General features: G+C 47.9%; 1 protein-coding gene across 2 annotated transcripts in view; it reads right to left on the minus strand.

Annotated features, from left to right (window-relative positions):
* LOC103183304 (max-binding protein MNT) overlaps positions 1-13,051 on the minus strand; it is a 62,696-nt gene that overhangs the window by 23,815 nt on the left and 25,830 nt on the right. The window contains exons 2-4 of one of the 2 annotated variants that reach the window (XM_042338596.1): positions 12,121-12,631; positions 9,901-9,942; positions 9,642-9,753 (exon numbers count right to left, since the gene is read on the minus strand). In XM_042338596.1, coding sequence (XP_042194530.1) covers positions 9,642-9,753; positions 9,901-9,942; positions 12,121-12,631 — 665 coding nt within the window. Of the gene's footprint in view, positions 1-9,641; positions 9,754-9,900; positions 9,943-12,072; positions 12,632-13,051 lie in introns of both variants that reach the window. The other variant, XM_042338595.1, reaches the window with a different exon arrangement.

Consider the following 13,051-nt stretch of genomic DNA (forward strand, 5'->3'; position numbering starts at 1 on the left):
GGGGGGGGGGGGGAGGGCTCAGCCGCGGCTGAGAGCCAATCAGTGGGCGAGAGAGACACAGACAGTCACAGGGCCCCACAGACTGCAACATTGTAACCCATCCATTGTAGTCACTGCACTCTCAGCGCAACACTGTAGTCACTGCACTCTCAGCGCAACACTGTAGTCACTGCACTCTCAGCGCAACACTGTAGTCACTGCACTCTCAGCGCAACACTGTAGTCACTGCACTCTCAGCGCAACACTGTAGTCACTGCACTCTCAGCGCAACACTGTAGTCACTGCACTCTCAGCGCAACACTGTAGTCACTGCACTCTCAGCGCAACATTGTAGTCACTGCACTCTCAGCCGCAACATTGTAGTCACTGCACTCTCAGCGCAACATTGTAGTCACTGCACTCTCAGCGCAACACTGTAGTCACTGCACTCTCAGCGCAACACTGTAGTCACTGCACTCTCAGCGCAACATTGTAGTCACTGCACTCTCAGCGCAACATTGTAGTCACTGCACTCTCAGCGCAACATTGTAGTCACTGCACTCTCAGCGCAACACTGTAGTCACTGCACTCTCAGCGCAACATTGTAGTCACTACACTCTCAGCGCAACATTGTAGTCACTACACTCTTCAGCGCAACATTGTAGTCACTGCACTCAGCGCAACATTGTAGTCACTACACTCTCAGCGCAACACTGTAGTCACTGCACTCTCAGCGCAACACTGTAGTCACTGCACTCTCAGCGCAACACTGTAGTCACTGCACTCTCAGCGCAACACTGTAGTCACTGCACTCTCAGCGCAACACTGTAGTCACTACACTCTCAGCGCAACATTGTAGTCACTGCACTCAGCGCAACATTGTAGTCACTGCACTCTCAGCGCAACATTGTAGTCACTGCACTCTCAGCGCAACACTGTAGTCACTGCACTCTCAGCGCAACACTGTAGTCACTGCACTCTCAGCGCAACATTGTAGTCACTGCACTCTCAGCGCAACATTGTAGTCACTGCACTCTCAGCGCAACATTGTAGTCACTGCACTCTCAGCGCAACACTGTAGTCACTGCACTCTCAGCGCAACATTGTAGTCACTACACTCTCAGCGCAACATTGTAGTCACTACACTCTCAGCGCAACATTGTAGTCACTGCACTCAGCGCAACATTGTAGTCACTACACTCTCAGCGCAACATTGTAGTCACTGCACTCAGCGCAACACTGTAGTCACTACACAGCTAAGTGTTGCAGCTACAATCTCTATCTCTCTCCGTCTTCCTTCTCCCTTCGCAGTGACTTTGTCGCCACAACACTGTTTTCCCGCATTGACAATAATTACTTCCCTCCGTTCATAACAACCACAACTTGCATTTAGCCGCCGCCCCCCCTCCCCCCCCCACCCCCCCCCCCCCCGTTAGTGTCGCGCTATATCAAATAAATCACCAGCTCCGTCTATGAAAGTTCTTTCCTTCCCGCATTTGCAAAATTGCTGAGCTGGAGTTATAGCGACAACAACTTGCATTTGCACAGCCCCGTAATGTTTGGCTGCGTTAAAGCTGCGTAAACCCGCCTTCTCGTCTGTAACAATCGCTTCCCTGCATTATTGCTTCACCGCATCCAAACCAACAACGCCAAAAGCACCCTCAGCACCCCAACCCCCCCACCCCACCCCATAAAATCTTTCCTGGCTCCGCTACCCTACCCACCCACACCGCAAAATGCAGCATTTTAAAGAGAAAGTCTGAACAAGGGGAGAGGAAGCTCAAAGACTTTTGTCACTCATCATTTCTGTGACTGCAAAACGAAAGCAAAAAAATGAAAACGCTATTTAATAATTCTTGTGTTTGATGCAGCGCCTTATTGCATCAGGGAAAGTGGTGCGACTGTGCGCATTTTGGGGGCGAAATGACAGAAAATAATATTAATCTTTCCATCCTGCCATCTGACTTTTGTCTCTGCCGTCGAGAATATCGTGCAAGTCAGAGCACTGGCTTAACTTAACCTCTGTGAAATTTGCATCTGGAACCCAACAGGTTACACGTTAAGTAGATATCACATGCCTCTGATTCTAAGCGAGTATTATAGTCACTGTGGCAGCCCATGAGGTCAGATTTCACATAATCAAAAACATAATAAAGTTATGCTTTGCCACTGGCTATTAACTAGCCCCGCTCGAAAGCGAAACGAGCTTGTGTTACTAAACTCTCCCAAATTTGCAATACTTTCTATGCAAACCCTGTAAATCTACCCCCAACCTCATTTGTAAAATAAGAAATGATCTGAATGCAGCGATTTACATTGAAGCGCTTCGAGACATCTTCCCAAATCACACAGCTCACTGAACGCACGAGCTGCGGAGAGGAGGCGATGAGTATGAAGCATCCAGACGTGCCCGAGGCAGACAGACCCGACTCTCGTCACCGAACCACTTCTCAATGCCGGACGGCATCCAGTTGCGTCTTTGACTTTGGGAATTCTTGACCACGTGCTAACGGGATCGTCACTCCATACCCCAGGTTTATCGCGCGACAGAAATGAACGGAGAAACACTCTAACCTGATTTCAACGAGAGCCACAATTCACAAGAAATATGTCAAGTAAATGATAGAACCAGTTTCACAGGTTAGGGAGACGCGCGGATGGGGAGGGGGAGGGAAAGGGGATGTTTGAGTAATTACTATCTAATACTTTAGTAATTTCTAAATTTAAACCGAGTGTTAAATACCGACTATAGAGTAGAAAGCCATGGGTCTTGGGCAGGGGGTTGGGGGGTAGGGGAGGGGGCGAGGACTGTGGAGACAATAATAATAATAATAATATCCTTGCATTTGATATAGCGCTTTTCACGTCGGGAGGACGTCCCAAAGCGCTTCACAGAACACACTGTAAAGTGAATTGACTGTATATTTATATGTATATATAGAGATGGAGTTCCAGAGAGCAGGGGAGTGGCAAAAAACATTTACGCAGGATTTTCGGATTCTCTTGCGGATCAACAGCAAAAAAGTTCCCTCCGAGTCACTCCACGTGGTGGAAAATTCTCACGGTTCAGATCTAAGTAAGTGGCAGGGGTCATGTTGGTTCCTCGTGATAGGTTTTAGCAATATCTGGCACAAGGAGAAAAACACTGTACGAGATCTTCCTCTAAGTGTTCTTTGCTTAAAAAAAAACATAAAATTGGTGCAAAGCCGACAGCCTTTCGCAAAGGCATTTGTAAGCAAATGGGGATCGCAGACGGTGTTGAAACCCCTCACTTGTGATCCGCACAAGAGACAGAGGCTACAGCTTCACTCCCCTCGTAAAGGCAGCCTTTTGAGCAAATGCTTCTGTGGGAACCGTTGCCCCAGAAGCCGCTGCTGACAATAAACATAAGCAATAAACTAATGGCAAGCTGTGAGCTTTTAACCGGTCAGAATCCAGCAGTAAACCCCAACGCACACTCTGGGGTCCCCAAGCCTTGGATCCTGGCAACCTGCACCAAATACTTTTTGGAATTAGGTAAGCATCTCTCTCTCTCTATCTCTCTCGCATCTCTCTCTCTCTCTCTCTCTCTCAAGAGAAAAGAGTTGAGCCGAGCTATGTTTGTGAGTCAGCGAGCCTGGGTGGCAGGCCTTTCATCTATAAAACTATTTAAAGGACTCTGAGACTGTACCCTGCGTGGAGGGCGCTATATAAGTTCAAGTTGTTGTTGTTCTGTTGCACTTGGGAAGCACTGTCCTCCTGCTCTGTCTCGCCAACCCGCCCCCCCACCACCCCAACCCCTGTTGTCCCAGGTCTTTCGTCGATCTGCCTCGTGTAATTAAAGTTCATTCAAGCTCGATGCGGGTACAAAACAAAAGGCAACCCATATAGCTGGACAGCCAAAGTCGTTACGACACGATGTAGCACTGTACTTTCACTGTGCTCTCGAGACGAGTGTCATCAGGCGTGCGCCCTACACCCACGTGGCCGCTACTTTCAACATTGGTCCGAAATCCAGCAGGACACAACGGGCCACTCGACTTAATGAAGGCCGATGTGCTTCGTCTTGTGAAAGAAAGCGCCCAGGCGGGGGATTGCACCACTGGTATTAAAAAATGCACAACCGCTAATTATCCCTTCTCTTACTTACGCAAAATAAATTCAATGACCTGCAGTTTGAACGAGGAAGTGTATGCATGCATTGCACCAGGGCAAATGTGGCACTGAACGCTTTCTGCACTGACCTACTACTACTCGTGCAAAGATCGTTCTCCCGCTTGTCCCAGTGCGCAATTCGCTGTGCCCACAAAATACAGTCACTCAACTTTACTTCGAAGCGCTGTGAGACGTCTCGACGACACAAATGTAATTTGTTGCTGTTGTCCTCCCCGCCCAACGCTTTTAAACCACATTCCCCCAAGTCTTTCCCCGCTACGATTCGTACCGAGATGCATCTCAACGCGCCGGAGGCCTGAAATTCCACTTGTCCTCAAGCTCGTGACACCGTTCGGTCTGAAACATTTTAAAAAGGCTGCGCAGAATTCTGGAAAATTCTCAAATTATGGTCTCAGTTCGGAAGCCGGTTTTAAGAACTGCAGAAAACTGGCGGCCAAATCGAGACTGGATCACACTCAAACCTGTAAAAAGCAACCACCTCCATTCAGCAACCACCCCCTGTACACAACTGTCTTGGAACAGCACAGACACAATTCTACACACACCAACGAACCCTTACTCAGAGGCCACCCTTTTATAAAGGCCACTTTGGCCCAGGCTCCTGAGTGGATGCCTGTAAGTAATTTTCCGCAACCCTGTGCCATCTTGAAACCTTTAAGAGGAAATCCTCTTACAGGCTAAGACTGGAACCTTTAAGACAACACGGTGCTACAGGCTAAGACGAGGTAGAATGTCGTGCATCAGAAGTTTCCACAAACAGTTTTACCAGCTGGAACCAACAGGGTCAAGTCAGCTGGCATACATGCCTGCACCACGTGTATTCTAGACTGCATCTGGAGCCTTATAGATTCCTCTGTCCATTCATAGACATAACACATGCGTCTGATATACGTAAGCTCAACATGCCGAAGCATTGCTCCCGCAAACATTGCGCAAGAATGTGTCAGGCACTCAGCACTAGGGAAGCAGGAGGGGTTACAATATAATAATAATAATCCTTGCATTTGATATAGCTCCTTGTCACGTCTTCGAGACGTCTCAAAGCGCTTCACAGAATATACTGCAAAGTGAATTGACTGTATAGTTTGTGGGCGAAACGCGGCGGCCAATCGCGCACAAGTCGTGGATTGAATTTACCATTATTATTTTTTTTTGAAGGAATTATTACCCCCGGAAAAGCGATCCGCCGATCGACTAACAACTGGGTTCCTGCCATTTGCCAACTCCTGCTGTAAATCTGTAAGTTACTCCCCAGCAGTGCTGAGCTGCAACATACCAGGCAGCTTCCAGATTCAATCTGTGCTCAGCTGATGTCAGCTTTAAGACATCCTCCTGACGTGAATGGCGCTGTACAAATATAATTTGTTGTTGTCGACGACAGCTTTGGCATTAAGATCGAGTGAGTGATCTTGAGCCAAGGAGAGAGAGAGAGAGAGAGACAGGATTTCCAATCCCGATTCCTATCCAACAGTGAGTTACATGTGGGCGTGAGATAAGAACAGGATTGAGCGTCTCTCTCTGTGCTGAATATAACCACTGTTCCGTCTCATCCAGGAAGAGAGGACAATTGGACAAGGGACTCCCACCTGGCGGAGTCAGTACTTTCAGGAGAGAAGACGGTTTCTGAGAATTCTCTCCAAAGTGAGTCACCCTTGCTTGACGATGGGAAGATCCTTTTTTTTCCTTCTTTTGTGGCTGATTTGCTTCCCCCTCCTCACCTCTGGCTCCTGTTGCTCTTTGGCAACTCACCCTAGCAGCCATTCTCCATGCGACAGACGACAGACCGTGAGTGTCAGCGGGCCATTTAGTCAGCAGGAGCCACCAGAGCCTAACTCGACCCTGTTCCTCACGGACCAACAACTCGCATTTATACAGCTCCCTTCACGTAGCGTAGCATCCCGCAGCGCTTGACAGTAGCGGAGTCTGACAAGGAGCCGGGGGGGGGGGGGGGGGGAGAGGGAAGGGGGGAGGTCACTGTCAGCATGATCAAACAGGTCTTTAGGCGGGATTTGAAGGTGGGGGGTCGAGGGGGCCAGGCGGAGGGTTCGAGGGGCAATTAGGAGGCCGGAGCACGGCTGAGTGGAGGCAGCGGGTAGTGGAATGGAGTGTAAGCAGGTCCGATAGGTAGGGAGGTGCGAGGGAATGAAGTGATTTGAACACCCACAAGTACAGCCACTTCCCAGAAGCGCCTCACTGTGTAGCAATCAGAAGCAGAAACCGGGTCTGATTGCATTCCCCCTTCACAGCCCAGTGGGCAATCAGGCCACTCGCAAAAGGTGCTGGGGATGGGATCAGCTCACTCAGCACGGGTCATGATAGACCCGGCAAGCAGGAGGACTAGTGATTTACCAGGTTATACCTTTACGCACAAGGCCATGGGGGTGGAGAGCAGAGGGGAGGAGACACCTGGGAACAAGTTGCAGCACGGATTACTTTGCAAACTGTTTTGGTTTCTTTGTGGGGGAGTGAGAGGTGGCTCAGAGTACAGAACGTACGGAATCTTGGGTGTGGTGATGATAATAATAATCCTTGTGTTTGATATAGAACCTTATTATAATAATAATAATAATAATAATAATCCTTGCATTTGATATAGCGCTTTTCACGTCAGGAGGACGTCCCAAAGCGCTTCACAGAACACACTGTAAAGTGAATTGACTGTATATTTGTGGGCGAACGCGGCAGCCAATTGCGCACAGCAATGTCCCACAAACAGTCGTAGATTTAAAATGACCAATTTATTATTGTTTTGGAGGGATTATTATTAGGCTCTGTGTGGAGTAAGGAAACTTGCCCAAGGTTTCGCCCTCTGCCTGGAATTGAACTCAGGTCTCTCACTTGTAAAGCGAGTGCTCTAACCACTGAGCTACAGGACTCCACAAATTATGTCATTATCACTTGTTATTGTTATCATTATCATTATGGTTATCCTTATCACATCATTGAGACATCTCAAAGCGCTTCATAGAGTATAACATAAAGTATATATATTTATATGTATATATATATATACTGGTTTTAACACTACCATATCGAGTGACTGTGTGTGTGTATATATGTGTGTATGTATGTGTGTCTGTGTGTGTACACAGCATTTCATTTTGTATTTCTAGCTGCTTGTCTGCGGAGGTTGCCATCTATTCTCTATATCGACGCCCGCCTCCTTACTGAAATTACTCATTTAGCAGAATAGCTTTTAACCTGAAGGAAGAACGAGCATGTTATTTTGGATTATGATCCCTCACTCGCAGGTCGCTTTACACTCTGATTTTCTAATGGCAGCAATTTGGAAAGTAATGTATTACCAGGTAATGTGTGTTTTTTTTAAAACAAACGCTGATGAGTACATTCCACAATGAAGTGCTGGCTGGCTGGCGGGGCAGTGTTAATTAAGTTCCTAATGTCTCAGCTAAAACAACTGCAGCAATTATACTTGCGCTGAATATCCAGATAGAAAACCAGGGGACTCCCAAATGAGCCACAGAAATTGAACACAGCCCCAATGCGAGCCCCGACCACACCTCGGTTCCAGTCTGCCCCCCAAACATGGGGTGTCCCCTGGTTACGCCAAACATGGGGTGTTCCGAGAAGGGAATTTCTCCTGCCATCCCGGCTGATAATCCTCCCCGATAAAATTGGTTCAGTCGCGGTTTGTGGGACGTTGCTGTGCGCAAATGGGCTGCCAACGTTCGCTCACAAAATACAGTCGCTGCAAATTGCGAAAGGCTTTGAGACGTCCGACAGCTGATGGACAGCTGTATCAAATGCGAGGATTATTACTCGTGATGATTATCAGCGCTTCGCATGAATAATCCCAACCATTTTACTTATACACGGAGCCCCGATTACGCGTAAAAGAAAGGCGAAAAGAGGAACAGCTGAACAATGTTACGAAACAGACCTAGTTCGAAAATAAACTGGCACGCAGAAAGGCAAAAGCACAAGACAAGTCCTTTAGTGTTGAGAAACCATGAGCGAGGTCGCTCCTCCGAGGCACTCAAATGGGATGGTGATGGGGGGATGGGGATTGGGGAAGAGTTGAACGAGACAGAATAAAAATAAATGTCACAAGGTCTGGTGCTGTTCTCCTGCAATAAGCAGGTTGTGAGCAAGTCAGAGAAATATTCCGCCCTAGGTGTTTTCACGTCCTACCACAGTAGAAAGCGAATTATCAACGCAGCATTTTACGTGTTGCTTTTCGGTGAACACCACATCCTGAAGCTCTTAATTAAAAAAACAAAACCGAGCTGGTTTGGGAGAGAGAGCGCCACGGAGCTGGGAAGGTATTGCCACGAATAAACAAAACGAAAACACATTCACGGGAGCGCATGAATTCCGTCGGGCAAACTCTCTCTAGAATTGCACGCCAAAAGCAAGCCACGCTACCCATACACAAACGCATGGCGTTGGCGGATTCCCTGTTGGGATTTGGCAGCTGCGCATTAAGCAGCAAAGTCGAGTACATGTGTCCTAGCAAGAGCTTCGCAAGGCAAAAAAAAAAACCCAAACAAAACACACGACCCCTTGAATCTGAAGTCAAGAGATATCCAATTGTCGCACACAGACTGCTCCTTGCACCGTCCGACAAAGGAAATGTTCCTCGATCGGTAACTGCGTTTATACAAACCAAAATGACCTTTCATACCACTTGCCATTTGTCAAACTGGTCGCCCGAGTTCATCCCAAAGCGACAACAATAAACACCCCCCCACCCCACCGCAAACTCTAACCATCACCACCCCTCCATAAGGTACCCACTCTTGCCTCGATCCCAATTTGGTTTGCTCTAAGGCAAGAATTTTACATGGTTACATTTCCACGTGTGTCCGGGTCACGTTTTATAAGTAGATACAGCTCAACACTCACAATAAAAGTGTGTGTGGTGTGTGTGTGTGTGGTGGGGGAGTGGGGGGGTTGGGGAAGAGGGGGGTGGGAATGTTAAGAAGATTTGATACTTTTTATAAGGACACAACAGCAAATCTATATAAGAATATGAATTCAGCGTGAAGTGCTCCCAGCCCACCAGCAAGGAAAAAACCTAGCGACGTCTCGGAATTCATTCAATAAAGTTTGTCTAAAAAATGTGATTCCCCTCGTTCAGAGGAAGGAGGAGGCTGTCACACCAAGTAAGCGTGGCAATGCTCATTAAGATACAATACTGGCTCAACTGGGAATAGAGATGGATAGGGAGAGGCGATTAGATGGGTGTACCAGAGAAATTTACGACACAGAAGAAGGCAGTTCAGCCCACGTGGAGTGGAAACTACCGGCATGGAGCACATGAGCTGAACGGCAAGTTTTAGTGCCAATGCCTTCCAACAACGCTCATTACTCTTTGCTCTCTCAGCTTTCGCCCCTTTCTAGGTCTTAGCAGTATCGTGTACGTCTGTAATTATTGCCCAGGGAGTTACGCGATCTACCGAAATACAGCCCCTCCACTCGTCAGCGGTCTTAAGTTTTCGGTCAGCAAACGGAATGAAAAAAAAAGGTTTCCACTTTAGCCATACCTGGATGTATCTCAAGGCACTCCGTAAAACACTTAGGTTTGATGTTTTCTTATCATCCAGATTGGGGATGTTCTTTTTCAACGTTTCAAAACATTCTTTTAAATGCGCACGCCTGCATAAATGTCAAAGAAACATCCTGTCAGACCCCAGGAACTCGAGGGGGGGGGTGGGGGGAGTGGGTGGAGGGGGGTGTGTGAAGGTGGTGAAAAAGAAAATTGGAACAGGAAACAGCTTCCTGCCCAATCGATTCCGTACGTACCTGTTCTTCTCCAGTTTATTGTGCACTTCTCGCGTACCAGCTCTGGAATAGAAAAGAACAGAACTATTCACTCGCTAATCTACGCTAACAACTTTCACCCAACAAAATGCAAGGGGTGGGGGCGTAAAGACACGTCGACACATTTGAAATGCACGGCCTTCACACACACACACACACACACACACACACACACCCCCAAACATCCCTCTACTTTTCCCAAAATGTTCATTATCCTTTGCTCTCTCAGCTCTGAACCCATTCAATGATGGTTAAGTAGGTCTGCATGTCTATTCTATTTCAAGGTCTGATTTTGGCCACATCATGTTATTCCGCCTACACTGTACCATTGTACTTGCAGCAATCATTAAAAAAAACTGCTCCTTTCATGTAAACCTCCCACAGTTTCTTATTCTGCAAACAAACCATGAGCAGATTGATCTGACAGCGTTGCTTCGCTGGAGAAGTAAACCAATCGTCTTCATAGATTCACAGTCATTGCTACCCAATTACTGTATAAACCCCAGTTGGCCAACTGAGAACTGGCTGAAAACTTACTTACTCCCTGACGAGATGGCAGCTCAAAGATCAGACGAGGAGCGGGAAATGAACCCCGGTATTTTAATACAAGCTGCCGTACTGTTTGGTCGTGTCACGTACCCGCCCGGCCCACCCCACCATCAGCAGACAGGCCTTCAGCCTCTCTGCCCTCACCCTTTGGAACTCCATCTCACATTCCCTTCGCCTCGCTCCCTCCCCCACCTCCTTCAAGCCACGTCTCAAGACCCTCCTCTTCAATTGCGCCTCTGGTTACCCTCCTACCCCTACCCACCTGCCCTCTACACCCCTCCCCCGATCCCAACCCCCTGCTCAGATCCAAATCCCTGATTGTCCAGAGCCTTGGGATGTTCTCCCAACATGAAAGGCGCTGCACAAGTGCAATTTGTTGTTGTTGTAGTCTTTGACTTGAGAGAGATAAGCAATTTGCAAAGTGTGCATCAGTGCAAGAACATTACTCCTGGTGGAGCGATGAGCAGTTCTGCACTACTGGCCGAAGCCGGGAATTATTCGGGAGCTGGAATCCTCCCCGGTTTTCTTCTGAACATTAACAAATTGTAATACTGAAATACAGCACCATCGCTAAAAGCCTCACTGCCGGGCTGACTGACAGCCCACCAGGAAGAGGAAGTTTGTGTGCACATCACGTCGTCTGGAAACCGCTTCCGCACCGGTTATCCACAGGCGGAAAGTCTTGTCTCCACAGTGCTGTTACTGTCCTGATCCTCCTCCTCTGTGCAGATGCAGCTTTGAGAACCGTTTAGTGGTGAGATCAGGAGTAACACGGGCATATTTTTACAACTGAAATTGATACGCACTTCTCCGCGATGGCTCAACCTGTGGACATGGTGTCACATTCACCACGATGACAATGACCACAAAACACACGGACACTCCACTCACTTTACATTAAATCCTGTGAAGCGCTCTGGGACACTATCCTGCACGAGGGGTGCTATATAAATGTAAGCTGTTGTTGTTGTTGAGGCTCTTTGAGATGTCCTCCCCACCTGAAGTGAGTGCACTACGTCAAATGTAAGGATTAATTACTATTAATATAGTTTTTAAAAAAATATGAGCAGGTTTATTATGCAAAAGGCATTCACTGATTGATTAATTCCGACAAATTTCTCTGGACCAAAAATCAAGTGGAATAAAACAAAACTATTTTACAATATTTAATCATAACTGGTGTGTGGACTTATCTTCGCTAGATCAGTTGGTGAGAAACGAGGTGGGTGGGCGGGGAAGAAATATTCACAAGTTAAACTGTGACCAAGTACTCGCTCCTTGAAAGTGCGCACTTACTGCAGACAAATAAGGCAAGAATGTGCGTTTATAGGCTCACAGATTGCACACAAACACGTCTGTTCGTAAAGAAAACTAGGCAATCTAGTAAGTTTCAATAACTCCCTCTCACCCCCCGCCTCCCACCCCCCCACCACACCCCCCACACATACACTCACAGGATTCCCACTGACACTCAAAAGGATTTCTGCCTTGCAAGCCAAAAATGCCTGACCACCGCCATCATCGCCATCATCACCACCACCACCACTATTAGCCCTTAACCGCAATCGTCAATAAAATAGAAAATCAAATCATTTTAAAACCGACCGGTGGTTAAGCTCCGAGTGTATAATAGTGAGTAGAGTTGACACACACCCTCCAGGCCTTCTCTTTTGATCCTGTGACTTTCCATCGTCCGTGGGTGATGGCTTAAAGCTACCGGTCTGTTGTGATTGCGTTGGCTGCTGCTGGATGACGTGTTGCGATGGGATCGTCAGCACCGATGTGGGGAAGTGCTGGGACGAGCTGCTTAACGGAGCCTGGCCAGTCTTGGGGACAACCAGAGTGGAGACTGGTGACCTCTGGAGCACGGTGGGACAGTGGGGGATCTCCTTGGTGCTGTTGCTGGGGCTTGGTACTGTCTGATGACGGCATGGGCCGATCTGGGGCAGCAGAGGAGCGGGTGCCAGGTGAGGGGCGACCATGTGGGAGACCACCACCATCGCGGGTGCGGGAGGGGGAGGGGGAGGCGGAGGAGGTGCCGGCACAGCTCGGAGTTCGGGTTTGACTTCTTCTACGTAGAAGACGTTGTTCGGTCTCTCGGATTCCGTTTTCCTCCGGTCGGGTTCTCTCTCCAAAAGCAGCTTCTCCCTCTTCTCATTTTCCTCTGCAAGTTCAAAAAGCACGTCGAGAATTAGTGCGGCAACAGATTCTGTGACTGATAATCTATTCCTGGTTATTTCCTCCCTCTCTCTCTCTCCCCCCTTCCCCCCCTCCCCAAACCCCAGCCTTATTCTCGGACTTATGAGAGTGTCAAAAATCTAAACTCTTTGACAAGGTCACAGTGTTTGATCGCCTTTGTGTTCAGGTGGGGACATAAGAATTTGCTCGGCGAAAGAAATTAGACCGAGGTCCATCTAGTTCGCCTTCCGCCATCCTGACGGTCGTATATACATGTCGTGTCCTAAACTATAACCTCTATCCCCAGATATTATTTCCTAACGGAAACCTATATAATTTGTTCTTGAAAGGATCACTGTACGTGTCATGTTCCCCTTCGGAATATTCACTATTAGGCAAAGCAAGG

This window comes from Callorhinchus milii, unplaced genomic scaffold, assembly GCF_018977255.1.
Source record: "Callorhinchus milii isolate IMCB2004 unplaced genomic scaffold, IMCB_Cmil_1.0 Scaffold10, whole genome shotgun sequence".
Lineage (NCBI taxonomy): Eukaryota > Metazoa > Chordata > Chondrichthyes > Chimaeriformes > Callorhinchidae > Callorhinchus > Callorhinchus milii.